We start from the raw sequence: 17,728 nt of genomic DNA on the forward strand, positions 1-17,728 counted from the left end.
TGAATCCGTCTCCAGGGTTCTCTTCTTACGTCGCTAACGATATCTCTGGAAGCTCTAGCCTTCAGCACGGCGATAGCATCCTGCTTGATGTGGTAGCCCTTGGCCTTCTGGTCGTCCCATGCCTTTGTGTACAGTTTCTGAACAAAGGAAGAAAATATGATCAAAAACACTGCAATACAAAGTGTATCATCAGCAGATCAAAATCACAGTGATCATGTACTGATATGTATATACTTATAGAAGATATTTATGTAAAGTTTTACAGGTTCCAGCATTGATCTTGTAGTAATGCAAACTTACATTGCTGATGCTGATAGCATTGGCTCTGGACAGCACCAAGCCGGGGGTGTCAGATGGGATGTGGATGGAGAGCTTGTCTTTATCCCAGGCTTCCCTATAGTTCCACTGTCAGAAAGATAACAAAAAAAGAACATTAACATCTCATCTACACAGGTATTTGTAAAACAATATGTGTTAAATATGTTGTTCCTCACATCACTGATGTTGGCGGCGTTCTGCTTGGACAGGACGATCTCGGGGAGGTCGACCACGCTGGTGAACTTCACGCTGCTCGCGGGTTGGCGGTAGAGCCTCTCGTTTATGATGGCCTGAGCTTTTCTAGCTTTGACGACGTCCACAGAGTCCTGAGGGGACCAGCCGCATCCTCTCAGCCACTCCATGTCCGCTTTGTACACGGCCTTTAAAAAACAAAACGCAGCTCAAACCACAACAAATACTGTTATGTTCTTGTATGTTTTGTTTTGCGTAGAGAGCAGACCACAAGTTAGAAACCTCGGTAGATTCTGACCCAAGTTTTGAAGCTGCTTTTACTTATTTGACCAAAAATGCCTTTTATTGTTAGCCCAATATAGTGCAGGGGAGAAGTTCACTGAACCAGCAAGACCCTGAAAAGATTCTTTGTTGCTTCTAGTCTCTCTTGACTACTGTAATGCTCCACATACTGGCCTACAAAAAGCAGCTGTTGCAAAACTACAGTCAATTCAGAATGCTGCTTTTGCTCTTATCCTACATGTACTGTAACAGTGAAAACTCTGAAACAATCTTCTCCAGCTTTCAGATGTACTCACATCGCTCTGCAGGTCGTAGGCCTTTCTGGCCTGGACCACATCGGTGGAGTCTGGCAGGCAGGTCCACTGGTGCAGGTGGGTTCTGTAGTTGAAGTCGTTCACTTGCCGCTGGCACTTCTTGGCCAGTTCGATGGTCAGCATGTCCACGGGCAGGTTGTACTTGGTCTTGGTCTTGTTGAATTCCTTCTTGTAGATGTTGTCGCTGGAGATCCTGGCTGCGTTGGCGGCCAACATCATCAGTGGGTCGTCTTGGACGCTGAGCGCACCGATGTGATGACCACATTGTTTGCGGAAACCAGCCTTGTATTTGTACTGGAAAATTTAGGATGGGAGTATTTCATTAGTTTTATTGATGGAAAATAAAAAAACAGCTGCAGAAGAATTCAGCTTGTGAAGCAAATATGAAGACGAGAGATTCAGACTTACATCACTGACGATGTCTCGGGAGGCCCTGGCTGATCGAACAGAAATTGCATCTTTGGGAAGGTAGTATCCTTTGTTTATGGTGTCCATGTAGCCTTCACGATATTGTTTCTGGGAAAAAGGGAATGATACAGTTAGGATGTCTGATATATACACCATAATACAAAATACCAGACAATTTCCTTTACACTAGATGTGATTAGAAGGTCAACAATTACATGAAAATATAATTTGTTCTGATTAAGTAAAAGCTAACAATTACTACATTTGTGATGTACTAATCGTTTGTCCAGCTACATAACGAGGAGCTGCATTACCAGACTGGTGTTGATTGTGTTCTGCTTGGCCAGGATGATCTCTGGGGTGTCAGGCATGACGTGGAGGTTGATCTTGTCCTTCTCCCAGGCGGAAGTATACGCTTTCTGCAAACAGCATATTGACACGGTTAAGTGAGACGAGACTTGATATATAGAACAAAACAAGTTATCCTCCTTAAGGTTGAACAAAGGAAAGACCTGAGCCAATATGCCAAAGATTTGGTATAGAGCTGGAGATAACGATTACTTTAGTTATTGAATATTCTACTGATTATTCCATCATGGAAAATACTTTTGCCTTATTATGAAGCAATTGTTAATAAACAAAGTAATATGGAAAAACTAATCATTGTACTTGTACTATGTACTCTGTGCAATGACAATAAAGTTGAATCTAATCTAATCTAATCTAATCTAATCGGTTCCGTTTTAGAAAATTCAACATTTTCATTGATTAAATTGCTTACAATAAAAAATCTGTCAAAACTGAACCCATGTAGTGCATTTAAGTGTCATATTACATTCTGGATTTCAAAGCTGAAGAGTACATTTTTTCATCTCTGTCCTGAATAAAAATGTGTTTACTGTCTTGAGGTCAGTGAAAACCATAAAATATTCTAAATATGATCCTTTTACTTTCTTTTTTTCATCTATAGTGGTTATTTGCATACAAACACCTAATTCAAATGATAAGGGAAAATAAAAATGATTTAAATATTTGCTTTGATTAAGAAAAAATATTAGAAGTCTAAATTATGTATTATAAGCTGCCTAGAGCTAGCTAAACATCTCCTTCAAACAACGGGATTTAGTTTAAATTGTACAAAATTACATTTGAACACATCATGGAAACGTTAAAATTCACCTTCAACCAAAATAATTTTTTCATAGTGTAACTCAATGCAACTTCCATTAACGTTAGCTGTTAGCTCGGTTATTTAGCCAAGCAGGATGGTTAACATTAACATAAATAAGCTCTCCTCCTGGAAATTTCAACAAGGATTTGCTGTTATATTCAATCTGTGCTCTGTTTATTAGCATCATCACAAACAGACTTCCCAGAGATGCCGTGTGCAAGGGGGGTTAAACAAAGTTTCTTGAGGATTGTTTAATACTCTAAGAATACTCCCCCAAAAGAAAATGAAAACATAAATGAAAACAATACAATGAAAAAAACATTAAATATTACCTTGTCCATGGTCTGGGCATTGGTCTGAGCAAGGACGAATGGTATGTCAGTTGTCTGGGCAGTGAATTTGAAGTGGCTGGGATGCTGACGGTACTTGAATTCGCTCAGGATCTCGCCTGCTTTCTTGGCTTTTTCAACATCAACTGAACCGATCGGCACCCAACCCGTTCCCCTGATCCAATCCATGTCGGCCTTGTAGACAGCCTACGATTCGCAGCGGGAGGAAAAACATTAAGTTGATAAAAAAATCCTTGCCGTTTTCAGCAAACACAATCGAAGGATTTGTTTATTACTCACATTGCTCTGCAGGTCGTAGGCCTTTCTGGCCTGGACCACATCGTTGGAGTCCGGTAGGCAGGTCCAGTTGTGCAGATGAGTTCTGTAGTTGAAGTCGTTGACTTGGATCTGGCATTTCCTGGCCAGTTCAAGATTCACCATGTCCACGGGCAGGTGGAACTTGGTCTTGGACTTGTTGAAGTCCTTCTTGTACAGAGCATCACTGGCGATCCTGGCTGAGTTCAACGCCAGCACGATCAGAGGGTCGTCGTGGACGCTGAGGGCGCCGATGTGGTGGCCGACCTGCTTACGGTAACCTGTCTTGTATTTGTACTGTGTAGAGAGAAAGGGTGAAGTGATGATTAAAATAATTCACACAAATAAATCACTAGCAGAAAGAACTCTTTTATATGTTACGTACATCACTGATGATTTCTCTTCCACGTTTAGCAGCAACAATAGAGACAGCATCGGACTTGATGTCGTAGCCCTTCCTGAACATCTTCTCAACACCTTCCCGGTATAGTTTCTGCAAGGGAAATGAAAAAAGTTGAACACTGATATTTTTCTGACATGGATGTGTAATGTTCAAAACCGACCAAACGTACCTTGCTGATGTTGTAAGCATTAGCTTTAGAAAGCAGAATCTCAGGTAAGTCAGGGATTATGTGGTTCTTAACCTTGTCAGCCTCCCAAGCAGCAACATAGTTTTTCTGTAGTGAGAAACAGAAAAAGAAAACACATGATGTAAACAACAAGGAAAAGATGGAACAAATACGCCAAAAGTATGAAAAAGTCATAAACAAGAAATGTGATACTCTTGACCTTGTTGATGATTTCAGCATTTGCTTTGGCCAAGACCATGGGAATGGAAGTCATGTCAGTTGTAAACTTCTGTTTGTCTGGTTTCAGCTTGTAGAGATGGTCGCTGAGAATCTTGCCAGCATGCTTGGCCTTCAACACATCAAGTGAACCAATGGGGACCCATCCTACGCCAATGACCTCATCCCGGTCAGCTTTGTACACAGCCTGTTGGGAAAAGGATTTAAACGCATAAGCAACGTCAACAAGTCATGTTGAGATATGTTGAATGTGTCGAAGGAGGTTCTCACATCACTCTGCAGATCGTAGGCCTTTCTGGCCTGGACGACATCAGTGGAGTCTGGCAGGCAGGTCCACTGGTGCAGGCGGGTGATGTAGTTGGCGTGGTTGACTTGAATCTGGCATTTCTTTGCCAGCGCAAGACTCACCATGTCCACCGGCAGGTTGAACTTGGTCTTGGACTTGTTGAAGTCCTTCTTGTACAGAACATCACTGGCGATCTTGCCCGAGTTCATAGCCAGCATGATCAGAGGGTCGTCCCGGACGCTGAGGGCGCCGATGTGGTGGCCGACCTGCTTACGGTAACCTGTCTTGTACTTGTACTGATGATATTAGCAGAAAATGTAGAAAAAAATTAAATAACTCTCACATCATGAATAATACCAGTGTGTCAATCATAGGGCTGTACCAAATGTAACTTTTTTAATTCAAAGCTTCTATCAAGGTTTTCAAATACAGCTTTGAATGGAATATATGCTTAAATGTAATGTATAGTACTGTTAGATTGCTGCCTACTCAATAATACAGGTGCATGCACGAGAGTAAGCAGTTTGGACTGCAGTAAACATTTAGTTTTTTAAGGGCTAAATGCCAACAATTATAGATTTAAGCAGAATCTTTATAGTGGTTATAAAGCGTGAATGTAATTTATGGTACTGTTAAATTGCTTCTAGACCACCCAAATAATACAGGTGCACGAGAATAAACAGTTCTGACTGCAGTAAAACATTGCTTTTTGAAAGGCTAAACGCCAACAAATATTGATTAGAGCAGACTATTTCGTTAGATAAAAACATGGACAAAGGAATGGAAAATACAATTTTGTGTTATTGTGGTTATAAAGCTTATATGTCATTTAAGGTACTATTAGATTGCTGCTAGACCGCCCCAATAGTACAGATGAGTGCAAGAGAGTAAAAAGTTTGGACGTTGATTTTTAAAGGCTTAACGGCATCAAATAAGGATTGAAGCAGAATATTTCGTTGGATAAAACATGTTGTGAATATTTTTAAAGGATTATTTTTTCATTACATTTTGGGGGAAGAGTAGTGGTCTTTACTCGCAATGTTTTTGTAACATCTTAATATTAATAATATAGCTTTTAAGTATGCGGTACAGCCCTAGTTAATCAAATGTAAACAGATGTTTGATACAGTATGAGTCACTCACATCACTGACGATGTCCCTGGAGGCCTTAGCAGCCTTGACAGACACTGCATCCACAGGGAGGAAATAGCCTTTGTTGATGGTTTCCTCAAAACCTTGTCTGTAGAGTTTCTGAAAAGTAGAACATACTTTTTATGAATACTTTTGTTAAATGTTTAAAAAAATGGAGGTCTCATCAAAGCACTTAATTCTGGAGAGCTTCAGGCTTCCCGCTAACCCAACCTTGCTCATGTTGATAGCGTTCTGCTGAGAGAGGATGATCTCAGGGGTGTCAGGGTTGATGTGCAGCTTGGTCTTCTCCTTCTCCCATGCCGCGGTGTACAGATGCTGAAACAAACCACAAATATTTCCAGTGTTACTTGATGGTATCGACTCAACAGATCTCCGGCTAGAGAGCTCCATTACAAAGCAAGTAGTTACAGTGTATTATAAGACCTTTCATTTTACCAATATAATTATGGTAAAATGAACTCTAACCTTGTTCATGGTCAAAGCGTTATTCTTTGCCAGTACGATGTTCATGGCCTCTGTGGTGCTTTTGAAGGGAAGAGTGCAGGGGTGCTGGCGGTACTTCCTTTCACTCAAGGCATTTGCAGCCTTCTTGGCTTTTTCCACATCAAGTGAGCCAATGGGGACCCAGCCCGTGCCCTGGAGCCACTTCAGGTCAGCTTTGTAGACAGCCTATTAGAGTAACGAAAAATTCAAATATTCACATGCTTGGTAGCATGAACATGAAATAAAAGTAAAACAAATTATTAGGGAATCGCACTCACATCACTCTGTATGTCATAAGCACGTCTGGCCTGGACGACATCAGTGGAGTCTGGCAGACAAGTCCAGTTGTGGAGGCGGGTGATGTAGTTGGCGTGGTTGACCTGGATCTGGTTCTTCTTGGCCAGTTCAAAGGCGATCATGTCCACGGGCAGGTTGAACTTGGTCTTGGACTTGTTGAAGTCCTTCTTGTACAGAGCATCACTGGCGATCCTGGCTGAGTTCAGAGCCAGAACCAGAAGAGGGTCGTCCTGAACGCAGCGAGCACCGATGTGGTGGCCCACCTGCTTACGGTACCCTGCGTGGTACTTGTACTGAAGGAATAATTAAATAAATACATATATTAGTTGATGCAGCCCTACTTGTCACTTTTCATTAAATAACTAAAATGAAACACTCACATCACTGGCGATGTCCGTAGAAAGCCTGGCTGCTTTAACGGAAACGGCATCGTTGCGCATATCGTAGCCCTTCTTCTTGGAGTCTTCATTTGCTTGTTTGTACTTTTTCTGTAGGCAAACACAATCATCCCAGAGACGTTACGGATAGAAATTCACCATTTAAAGTAATCTAATAATAAGAGTTGAAGTACCACCATAATTATTAAATTCTCCACTTACCATGCTGTAGTTGACATTGTTGGCTTTGGCTAGAAGAACATCCATAGCGTCGGGCATGATGTGGATATTTGACTTCTGCTTCTCCCAGGCTTCATGGTATGATTTCTGTAGTCGTAGAAAACAACAACGACACAAGAATTTACTTACATTTTTATGATTAAGTAATTTCCCTATTATATTAATAAGTTGTCAATAGAGTTGATTGACAAGATACAAAATAATTATCTGAATATGTTTCATACCTTGTTCATAATCTGAGCGTTGGCCTTAGACAACATCATGGGCATGTCTTCAGTGGTGATTTTGAATTTGAAGTTGCTTGGGTGTTGACGATACTTTCTCTCATTCAGGGCCTCGCCAGCTTTCTTTGCCTTCTCAACATCCAGTGAACCTAAAGGTACCCACCCGATACCCTGCATCATCTTCAGATCCTCCTTGTAAACATTCTGGACCAAACAGAGAGAGTTTGTCATGGTGAAAGATGCTCCAAAACTTAACAAAGCATATGTATATACATCGAAATGAGAACTTTCCACTGTATAAACTCAAGGATTCATACTCACATCACTCTGTATGTCATAAGCACGTCTGGCCTGGACGACATCAGTGGAGTCTGGCAGACAAGTCCAGTTGTGGAGGCGGGTGATGTAGTTGGCGTGGTTGACCTGGATCTGGTTCTTCTTGGCCAGTTCAAAGGCGATCATGTCCACGGGCAGGTGGAACTTGGTCTTGGACTTGTTGAAGTCCTTCTTGTACAGAGCATCACTGGCGATCCTGGCTGAGTTCAGAGCCAGAACCAGAAGAGGGTCGTCCTGAACGCAGCGAGCACCGATGTGGTGGCCCACCTGCTTACGGTACCCTGCGTGGTACTTGTACTGTAGGAAACAATTACAAACAAAGTTCCATGGTTACATGTAGAGTAATACATGAATGTTAGCTTGTTTATCATTGTTAAAAAATTCAACAGCTTACATCGCTGGCAATGTCCCTGTGAGCCCTGGCTGCGATGATGGAGATGGCATCATTGCGCATATCATAGCCCTTCTTCTTGGAGTCTTCATGTGCTTGCGTGTATTTTTTCTGTAAACAAACACAAAAGCCCCACAAACATAAGTACTTGCATTTTCCATTAAAAGTAGGACTGAGGTATATTAGATATGTATTGATAACAGAAAAATACCCTCATTAATAGAGCATATCTACCAGCCCTAATTTAAAAAGAAGCACTTTGTTATTTTTCGAAAAGTGCCTTACAAATACATTTTAATATTATATTATTATCCATTGTTGAGTGTTGCTTTGCTCTTACATGTTTAATTCTCCACTTACCAAGCTGTAGTTGACATTGTTGGCTTTGGCTAGAAGAACATCCATAGCGTCGGGCATGATGTGGATATTTGACTTCTGCTTCTCCCAGGCTTCATGGTATGATTTCTGTAGTTATAGAAACAAACAGTATGAGCGCTTATTTATATCAGGTACTCTGCAGGTAAGCTTTTTTTTGAGAGGTGAAGACAAATAGTTCAACAGAGTAATTTTGTATAATTTACACCTACTTCACTGTGAGTGTTGATGTTTTCATACCTTGTTCATAATCTGAGCGTTGGCCTTAGACAACATCATGGGCATGTCTTCAGTGGTGATTTTGAATTTGAAGTTGCTTGGGTGTTGACGATACTTTCTCTCATCCAGGGCCTCGCCAGCTTTCTTTGCCTTCTCAACATCCAGTGAACCTATAGGCACCCACCCGACACCCTGCATCATCTTCAGATCCTCCTTGTAAACATTCTGGACCAAACAGAGAGAGTTTGTCATGGTGAAAGATGCTCCAAAACTTAACAAAGCATATGTATATACATCGAAATGAGAACTTTCCACTGTATAAACTCAAGGATTCATACTCACATCACTCTGTATGTCATAAGCACGTCTGGCCTGGACGACATCAGTGGAGTCTGGCAGACAAGTCCAGTTGTGGAGGCGGGTGATGTAGTTGGCGTGGTTGACCTGGATCTGGTTCTTCTTGGCCAGTTCAAAGGCGATCATGTCCACGGGCAGGTTGAACTTGGTCTTGGACTTGTTGAAGTCCTTCTTGTACAGAGCATCACTGGCGATCCTGGCTGAGTTCAGAGCCAGAACCAGAAGAGGGTCGTCCTGAACGCAGCGAGCACCGATGTGGTGGCCCACCTGCTTACGGTATCCTGCGTGGTACTTGTACTGCAAATGAGGAACAAAGCAACCAATCAAAACATTTATGGTTGTTGCAAAGCAAAAATATCTGCAGCTATATTGATTTCAGACTTTGCTTTACATTATTCAGTGTACTTTAAGCATGTAATCATGTAAATAATGACATTAGTAACAATAAACCACAAAACTATAGATACACTGCTAATACAATGCAATGCTATTAAACTTCATGGCCTGTTTTTTACCTTTATAGATAAAAAATATTATTTGTGCTATTTGCAATAAGTGGAAATTTTATTATATTACGTCGCTAGCAATGTCCCTGGACGCCCTGGCTGCAAGGATGGAAATGGCATCATTACGCAGGTCGTATCCCTTCTTCTTGGCTGCTTCATGTGCCTGCTTGTATGTATTCTGTGTGGAAAGAAAAAGTAGAAAAACATTCAAGCATCTTCTGTAAAATGGCGGTGAATTAGTAAGTATGTTGCTTCAAAATCTATGACAATAACTTCACTTCTTTTTCAAAATCTGTGAGAAGGACTCACCAGACTGTAGTTTGATTTGTTTGCTTTGGCCAGTTGAACTTCCATGGAGTCAGGCATGACATGAACGGTTGTTTTGGCTTTCTCCCAGGCTTGAATGTAAGCTTGCTGTAATAATAATAATAAAAAACTTGATTTGTATAGCATCTTTCAAAGAAGAAATGCAGCACAAAGTGTCTTATCTTAAGGAAAATAGATATGAAATGAATATAAAAACAGGGAAAATAAGACAACACACTGGATTGAATAAGAAGAAACAGAAATCATAGAATGCATATCATAAATTGGAAAATAAAACTGAATAATAATTATACAAAAACCCATATTTTCAGCATGCACATATATATCAATAAACACTGCAGCAGTATCACAAGGTTTCAATTCCATCCTACTCTGCTTTTTTTTTCTTTTGCTGTTGTTTAAAATTATTCTACATATCAGAAAATATTAAAAACATTTAGAAGATTTCATTGGCATGAATAAATAATTAAATCAATACTGATTTTAGAGAAATATTCACTCCTGAATGTGATTTGGTCTTCTGAATCTAGTCAAGCAAAGAAGGTTTTCAACAGAGTCGGCTTGGACTTTTTCTGAGTTTTGTACACGTTCAGATTATATTGACTGGATTAGAATTTGACTGTGTAACAAAGACCCAAAGGCAGCAATCATTACAGAAGGGTCATCCTCAGATATGTTTCCTTAAGCAGAGGCACACAACAACTTTGCCTTTTATCACAGCTTTTGTTGTTTGCGTTGATCGCTGAACCCTTCACTTCATGTGCAAGAAACAACAGAAATGTTAAAGGTTGAAACATCAGTGATAGTGAACGTGTATTATCTCTTTATGCAGATGATGTGATTTTCTTTTTCACAGAAAAAACGGAACTGCGGCATTATATTTGAGTAAGAATTAAAATTCAATCTTTCGGTCCTAACTGAAGACCCGCCTTTACAGGACGGACAGATTACACTTTCATTCTGATACCAAAAGAGCGTTTTGACATGCAAAAGACTGGGGGCGCTTGTCCACTGTACAGCAGATTAACAGTTTTTAAATTAATTTATTATTTTATTTCAAATTGATAGAAAATTGTATTCCTATTTAAAATGTGGTTTGAACATTGCTTGCATTTCAATTTAAAAATTGTAATTAACTTTTGATAATTGTCTACTCTACAGAAGGGTACAACTTTAGAAAACTTTGGCTTAGAATGCTCATACAAGTATGTGAAAATGCAAATGCCATTGGATTATTCTTAAATCAAATAACACATAGAGTAGATGTATTTAAGTATGTGGAAGTATATACTGCTATTTCCCTTTCATGTTAACATTATCATTTCATTCAAGTTGCCTATGGGTTCCATACATCCGGGGTTTAAATTAAATTTGAAACGATCAAATGTGTCTGTTGCACATCACATTTACTTAAATGTTACAAAACATACCCTTTCATTGGATACAAATACTAAAGTATTTTGGAAAATACAATTAAATAGCTAGCTTTATGTTACTATGATCTATCAAAACAGCAAAATCTGTGTTGTAAAAATCTCTACAATCTCATAAAATGTATTTAAAAACAGAAACAGTTACTCAATGCTTAAAAAAGTGTTATACGTGTCTGGAAATACCTTGTTCATAACCTGAGCGTTGGCCTTAGACAACATCATGGGCATGTCTTCAGTGGTGATTTTGAATTTGAAGTTGCTTGGGTGTTGGCGATACTTTGTCTCATTCAGGGCCTCACCAGCTTTCTTTGCCTTCTCAACATCGAGTGAACCTAAAGGCACCCACCCGACACCCTGCATCATCTTCAGATCCTCCTTGTAAACATTCTGGACCAAACAGAAAGGGTTTATTATGGGGAAAGATGCTCCAAAACTTACAAAATGAGAACTCTCCACTGTATAAACTCAAGGATTCATACTCACATCACTCTGTATGTTATAAGCACGTCTGGCCTGGACGACATCAGTGGAGTCTGGCAGACAAGTCCAGTTGTGGAGGCGGGTGATGTAGTTGGCGTGGTTGACCTGGATCTGGTTCTTCTTGGCCAGTTCAAAGGCGATCATGTCCACGGGCAGGTTGAACTTGGTCTTGGACTTGTTGAAGTCCTTCTTGTACAGAGCATCACTGGCGATCTTGGCTGAGTTCAGAGCCAGCATGAGCAGAGGGTCGTCCTGAACGCAGCGAGCACCGATGTGGTGGCCGACCTGCTTACGGTACCCTGCGTGGTACTTGTACTAAAAAATTACAAACAAAGTTCCATGGTTTTTAGCAACCACATTCTGTTGAGGTGGGAAGCATAGTTAATGGTAAACAAAAGGGAGTAGACACTTACATCACTAGCAATAGCAGTGGAGGCTTTGGCAGCCAGGACCGCAATGGCATCACCACCAACATGATGGCCCTTCTTCTTGGACAGCTCATTGTCCAGTTTGTACAGTTTCTGAAGAGAGAGGGAGAGTAAAAAACATTTTAATAAAGAAAAGCATGTCCACTTTCAAATTAAGTTGACACTTAATAATAATAACCTTCATTAAAAAATGGTAAATTAAAGATAATTAAACCTACAAACAATTAAATGATAACGAATTATGTTAACTTATCATTAGTAATGCTATAATTTACGTTATTTTATATTTTATAAGTACACACATTGTGCCATTTTATATTTTATATTAAGTGTTGGTTATAAATAAACATCACATAGATCGTTGGACCAGGTATTTGTAAAAATTGTCAATGTTAATAACTGGTTTGTAAACCGTCCATGAACATTATTTAAATTTAAAGTAAATACCTTCCTAAATGTTTAATACATACTTTGTTAAGCATTAATACACATTATTTAGATCTATAGTTATGACCTTTATACATTTGTTAATAAATAAATTGTAAATCAATAATAAAAACTATTTTGATTTATAGTTAATAATTGTTAAATTGTTAATAAATACTTTGTAAGGCATACATAACCATGACTTAGATTAATAGTTTATACCTTGTTCAATTTTGTATATATAGCTTGTAAATCATTATTAAACATAATTTTGATTTATATCTTATACTTTGTTAATTGGTTCATAAATACTAAATTGCATCAATAAACATTATTTAGATTTTTAGTAAATACCTTGTTACATGGTTAATATATACTTGTAAAGCATCTGTAAACATTATTTAGATATATAGTTAATACCTTAAAATGGTTAACAAATACTTTGTAATCATTAGTAAGATATATATTTTATACTTTGTCAATGTTTAGGAATTGGTTACTGGTTTTCAATGTAAACAATTTCTTTAAGGTTTACAAATCATCATCAAACAAATACCTAATATAGTATTTAAAATGTTATAATGTGTTTAAAAACTGCCGATAAACAGTTTACTAATGTAATCAGACTATAATTTGTATCAACTCTTATCAGCAATGAAACATTTATAATTAATAAACTAATTATTTAATACTACACAAACATTTAATGTTAAAAATAACAAATTGTGGTAGTAAAATATATATTAACTCAAGTGCAATTGACCATCAATTTATCATTTATTAATGGTAATATAAAGTATAACAAGTATAATATGCTAACAAATCATGGCAGAGCTAAAATAATTTTGTAAAAATTGTGTACAAAAATGAAATTATGGCACCGTACCTCACTGAAGTTCTTCTTGTTTCCTCTGGCAAGAACAATGTCCATTGCATCAGGCATGATGTGGATGGAAGTCTTGTCTTTCTCCCAGGCGGTGGTGTAAGATTGCTAAAAAAACATAAATGTAGTTGATGGCTTCATATCTTTAGACATAAATGCTAGAGAAGAGATATTTGTGTTATGTTCTTCTAGCCCCATCCAGTACCTTGTCCATGATCTTGTTGTTGGCAGTAGCCAGAGTCAGGTCCATGGAGTCCATCAGCTTGCTGAACTTGAAGGTGGATGGATGAGTGCGGTACCTATTGTCGCTCTGAATCAGACCGCCAACTTTAGCGGTCTCAACACCAATAGAGCCAATGGGGACCCATCCAGTACCTCTGATGTAGTTGTTATATTCAGACTTGTAGTCCCACTAAAAAAGAAATACAATGATCATACAGCAGTTATTAAGAGTTATCTTTCTTTAGAAATGGGTACAATCAGCACAGCTGATATTTGTAACACTCACGTCACTACACTGGACGTTCATGGTGCGAGCCAGCTTCAGGTTTATGGCATCAGGGAGCAGAGAGTAACTGTGCTGGATCTTCCTGTATCCGGCCATAGTCTGGACAGCTGAGGCATGCTTGGCGTGGACCACGCTCACCATGTCAACTGGGGAGTGATACTTCAGCTTGGCCTTGTTGTAGTCCTTCTTGTAGTTCTTGTCGCTCTGCAGTTTGGCCAACTCCATGTAGTGAACCAGCAGAGGGTCGTCCTTGATGCTGCGGAAGCCGACGTGGTGGCCTCTGGCCTTCTCGTAGGCCAGCTTGTACTTGTACTGTGACGGCAAACACGTACTTTGTCATATACAGAGACTGTACTCTTATATAACATAACTTGAGCAGTATGTATTGTGAATATTGATTTATTACAGGATGGTTTTTTATGACTTACATTGCTGGCAATGGTTGTTCCGAGCTTGGCGGCCAAAATTGGGATGGCGTCTCCTTTGAGGTGGTAGCCTTTATTGGCCATCGCCACGACACCGGCTTTGTAAAGTTTCTGTCAGTGAAACAGTGTTTACATTCATAAACAGATCATCATAAACCACATACAGTACATTTTATTTTCCCTGTTGAAGGGTATTTCTTATGTAAATGTTTCTTTTCTGATGCAAGGGTCCAAACACAGACAATGTCGTATGCTGTATGGATTGTAAAGCCCTCTGAGGCAAATTTGTGAAATGAGATGTTTAGCTATGCAAATAAAATGTAATTGCTTCATCAGTTTCATATATTCCCCTTACATTGCTCATGTTGAGGGCATTAGCCTTGGCTAGGACAATCTCTGGAGCATCTGGCATGATGTGGACTGTCCGTTTGTCCTTCTCCCAAGCTGAAGTGTATGCTTGCTGTAAAGAAAGACACCAGAAACACAAACCAATGAGGATTGTTGTTAACAATAAGATCAACATGTCTTTGTCCCTGCTCTATGGGGCGCAGTTAAACATCCAGTACCTTGTCCATGATCTTGTTGTTGGCGGTAGCCAGAGTCAGGTCCATGGAGTCCATCAGCTTGCTGAACTTGAAGGTGGATGGATGAGTGCGGTACCTATTGTCGCTCTGAATCAGACCGCCAACTTTAGCGGTCTCAACACCAATAGAGCCAATGGGGACCCATCCAGTACCTCTGATGTAGTTGTTCCATTCAGACTTGTAGTCACACTGAAAAAATAAATAAATAAATTGGACATTGGGGTTATTATCAATGTCAATTATCTCCTGAACTCTTTGCACAAATGTGAAAATCAAGCATACAAGGTAGATGCAATATAAGACATGATTCACAGATAAAACTGCCGCTCACATCACTCGTCTGGACGTTCATGGTGCGACACCGCTTCAGGTTCAAGTTGTCAGGCAGGAGGAAGTAGTTGTGAGGGATCTTCCTGTAACCAGTGAACGTCTGAGCAGCAGAGGCCTGCTTGGCGTGGACCACGCTCAGCATGTCCACCGGGGTGTGGTACTTCAGCTTGGCCTTGTGGTAGTCCTTCTTGTAGTTCTTCTCGCTCTGCATCTTAGCCACCCCCATGTAGTGAACCAGCAGAGGGTCATCCTGGATGCTGCGGAAGCCGACATGGTGGCCTCTGGCCTTCTCGTACGCTTTCTTGTATTGGATCTGAAAGAAAAAGAAAACGAGTAAGTTTCCTGTTTCAGCTAAATTCGAAACAAAGTGCTGAATACATTTGTTGTTGGTTGGATTTATGATTTACATACATCGCTGGCAATATGTCTTCCATGCTTGGCATGCAGGATAGAAATAGCATCGGGCCTCATGTCGTATCCCTTGGCGATATCTCCCAGCCACTTGTGCTTGTAGTGACTCTGTGGACAAACAGCAGAGTGTTACTGCGCGACAATGTTTTGTGCACACTTGAGGCTGAAATACACTTGACATTTGAGACATAAAACTTAGATTTTTTAAATAATATATTGTGCTCTGACCTCGCTAAGCGTCTGGGCGTTGAATTTAGCCTGAAGGAACTGGGGGCAGTCAGCTGGCAGATTATAGGTGTGCATGAACTTCTCACCAGAAGCTCTGTACGAAGCCTAGAGGGAAGCAAAAAAGAACAGTGAAAGCTGAGAATTCTTGTTCTTGTAGGCGGAGTTTAAGTCTGATATGCATCAATATTCAAACACATTTTAAGAGATGCAACATTCTCACGTTGTCCATGTGCTTGCTGTTGGCCATGGCCAGAACTGTGTTCATGGCATCGGTCTTGCTGGTGAATTTGAAAGTGCTGGGATGCTGGCGGTAGCCTCGTTCAGCCAGCGCGGCACTAGCAACTTTGGCCTTCTCAACGTCCAGAGACCCGATAGGAACCCACCCTAAGCCTTTACTGTAGTTGTTGTAATCGGACTTGTAGACATTCTGTGTGTTTAAAAGAAGAACAAGTCCATAATGCATACAAACACATCTACTGTCATTGCCGTTTTGCTTCTGTTTTTATATTACATACGTCGCTCTGAATCTCCATCATGCTGCGACACCGCTGCACGTGCAAGTTGTCAGGCAGGAGGAAGTAGTTGTGAGGGATCTTCCTGTAACCGGTGAACGTCTGAGCAGCCGAGGCCTGCTTGGCGTGGGTCAAACTTATCATGTCCACTGGGGAGTGGTACTTCAGCTTGGACTTGTGGTAGTCCTTCTTGTAGTTCTTCTCGCTCTGCATCTTGGCCACTTGCATGTAGTGAACCAGCAGAGGGTCGTCCTGGATGCTGCGGTGGCCGACGTGGTGGCCTCTGGCCTTCTCGTAGGCCAGCTTGTACTTGTACTGTTTAAAAGGAAACACATTACATTTGCTCACATTATTTTCATGAGCACAGTATAATAAAAGGGGGAAAATGTGAAAAAAATGTTTCGATAATCGTCATTGTCTAACTACAGGATACATAACTATTACCTCCTCCTTTAACTCTCATTTCTTTTAAACCTTTCACTTCCTTTCCTAACTGTCTGTCTCTGAGCAGATAACTATATAACACCTTCATCCTTTTGAGTAAAAGAACAGAGCCTGAACGCATCATAATGTAACTGAACTGAACCTCCATACTTTAGCCGTTAGCGGTGCTGCTAACGTTACTAGCTCTCCTGTTGGTTTAAACACAGGTTGGTTGTTTATAATGTAACATTATCAGAGATCAGAGACTAGAAAAGCATAAATGAAGTCCTGATCTCATGTTTTACTGAATATCGGAAGATAACAATTGTCAGTAAAACTTTATTTTGATGGTTAACGTTAAACTGTAATCATCACCATGAGGGGGGATCAGTACAGATTATTGATCAATCCGTTACAACACTAATCTGAGCCCATATGCAAATTATATAATAAAAGACAACTTGGTTCTCAATCTTAATTTCTGATTTCCACCACAGTATGAACAACATTATTGAATACATTTCAATGGTATTATTATTAACATGTTAAAAACTTACATCGCTGGCAATGTCTCTGGATTTTCTGGCTGCAATAATGGAAATAGCATCTTCCTTCACAAGATGTCCTTTGAGCAGATCTTGACGGTGAGCATAGGTGTAGTAATTCTAAACAAAAACAGTGTTATGTTACAAATACGGCACCAATTAAATTTCCACATACATTCAACATGTGCGCACACACACGCTGGACAGGAATCTGCAGCTGACCTTGCTGATGTTGACGGCGTTGCATTTAGCTTGCATCAGTTCAGGAGAATCAGCAGGGAGATGGTAGGTGTGCATGAACTTCTCTCCACTGGCCTTGTATTCTTTCTGCAGAATCAGAATGAAGAGATCGGTTTATTTATATTCTGAAAAAGGAATACAAAGACTAAACATCCTCAGATTTATAT

The 17,728-nt window shown here is 39.9% G+C and overlaps 1 protein-coding gene across 1 annotated transcript in view; it reads right to left on the reverse strand.

The window, feature by feature from the left end:
* The window catches only part of neb (nebulin), a 76,497-nt gene that overhangs the window by 40,738 nt on the left and 18,031 nt on the right, over window positions 1-17,728 (reverse strand). Inside the window, exons 26-67 of the mRNA XM_054614712.1 lie at window positions 17,544-17,648; window positions 17,334-17,441; window positions 16,357-16,668; window positions 16,062-16,268; window positions 15,842-15,946; window positions 15,614-15,721; window positions 15,204-15,515; window positions 14,855-15,061; window positions 14,644-14,748; window positions 14,292-14,399; window positions 13,864-14,175; window positions 13,561-13,767; window positions 13,359-13,463; window positions 12,032-12,139; window positions 11,622-11,933; window positions 11,322-11,525; window positions 9,688-9,792; window positions 9,449-9,556; window positions 8,858-9,169; window positions 8,537-8,740; window positions 8,282-8,386; window positions 7,925-8,032; window positions 7,516-7,827; window positions 7,195-7,398; window positions 6,953-7,057; window positions 6,734-6,841; window positions 6,335-6,646; window positions 6,039-6,242; window positions 5,784-5,888; window positions 5,565-5,672; window positions 4,406-4,717; window positions 4,119-4,322; window positions 3,902-4,006; window positions 3,715-3,822; window positions 3,315-3,626; window positions 3,018-3,221; window positions 1,829-1,933; window positions 1,515-1,622; window positions 1,089-1,400; window positions 495-698; window positions 301-405; window positions 30-137 (exon numbers count right to left, since the gene is read on the reverse strand). Coding sequence (XP_054470687.1) covers window positions 30-137; window positions 301-405; window positions 495-698; window positions 1,089-1,400; window positions 1,515-1,622; window positions 1,829-1,933; window positions 3,018-3,221; window positions 3,315-3,626; window positions 3,715-3,822; window positions 3,902-4,006; window positions 4,119-4,322; window positions 4,406-4,717; window positions 5,565-5,672; window positions 5,784-5,888; window positions 6,039-6,242; window positions 6,335-6,646; window positions 6,734-6,841; window positions 6,953-7,057; window positions 7,195-7,398; window positions 7,516-7,827; window positions 7,925-8,032; window positions 8,282-8,386; window positions 8,537-8,740; window positions 8,858-9,169; window positions 9,449-9,556; window positions 9,688-9,792; window positions 11,322-11,525; window positions 11,622-11,933; window positions 12,032-12,139; window positions 13,359-13,463; window positions 13,561-13,767; window positions 13,864-14,175; window positions 14,292-14,399; window positions 14,644-14,748; window positions 14,855-15,061; window positions 15,204-15,515; window positions 15,614-15,721; window positions 15,842-15,946; window positions 16,062-16,268; window positions 16,357-16,668; window positions 17,334-17,441; window positions 17,544-17,648 — 7,512 coding nt within the window. The remainder of the gene's footprint in view (window positions 1-29; window positions 138-300; window positions 406-494; window positions 699-1,088; window positions 1,401-1,514; window positions 1,623-1,828; window positions 1,934-3,017; window positions 3,222-3,314; window positions 3,627-3,714; window positions 3,823-3,901; window positions 4,007-4,118; window positions 4,323-4,405; window positions 4,718-5,564; window positions 5,673-5,783; window positions 5,889-6,038; window positions 6,243-6,334; window positions 6,647-6,733; window positions 6,842-6,952; window positions 7,058-7,194; window positions 7,399-7,515; window positions 7,828-7,924; window positions 8,033-8,281; window positions 8,387-8,536; window positions 8,741-8,857; window positions 9,170-9,448; window positions 9,557-9,687; window positions 9,793-11,321; window positions 11,526-11,621; window positions 11,934-12,031; window positions 12,140-13,358; window positions 13,464-13,560; window positions 13,768-13,863; window positions 14,176-14,291; window positions 14,400-14,643; window positions 14,749-14,854; window positions 15,062-15,203; window positions 15,516-15,613; window positions 15,722-15,841; window positions 15,947-16,061; window positions 16,269-16,356; window positions 16,669-17,333; window positions 17,442-17,543; window positions 17,649-17,728) is intronic.

Source organism: Anoplopoma fimbria, chromosome 16, assembly GCF_027596085.1.
Source record: "Anoplopoma fimbria isolate UVic2021 breed Golden Eagle Sablefish chromosome 16, Afim_UVic_2022, whole genome shotgun sequence".
NCBI classification, from domain to species: Eukaryota; Metazoa; Chordata; class Actinopteri; order Perciformes; family Anoplopomatidae; genus Anoplopoma; species Anoplopoma fimbria.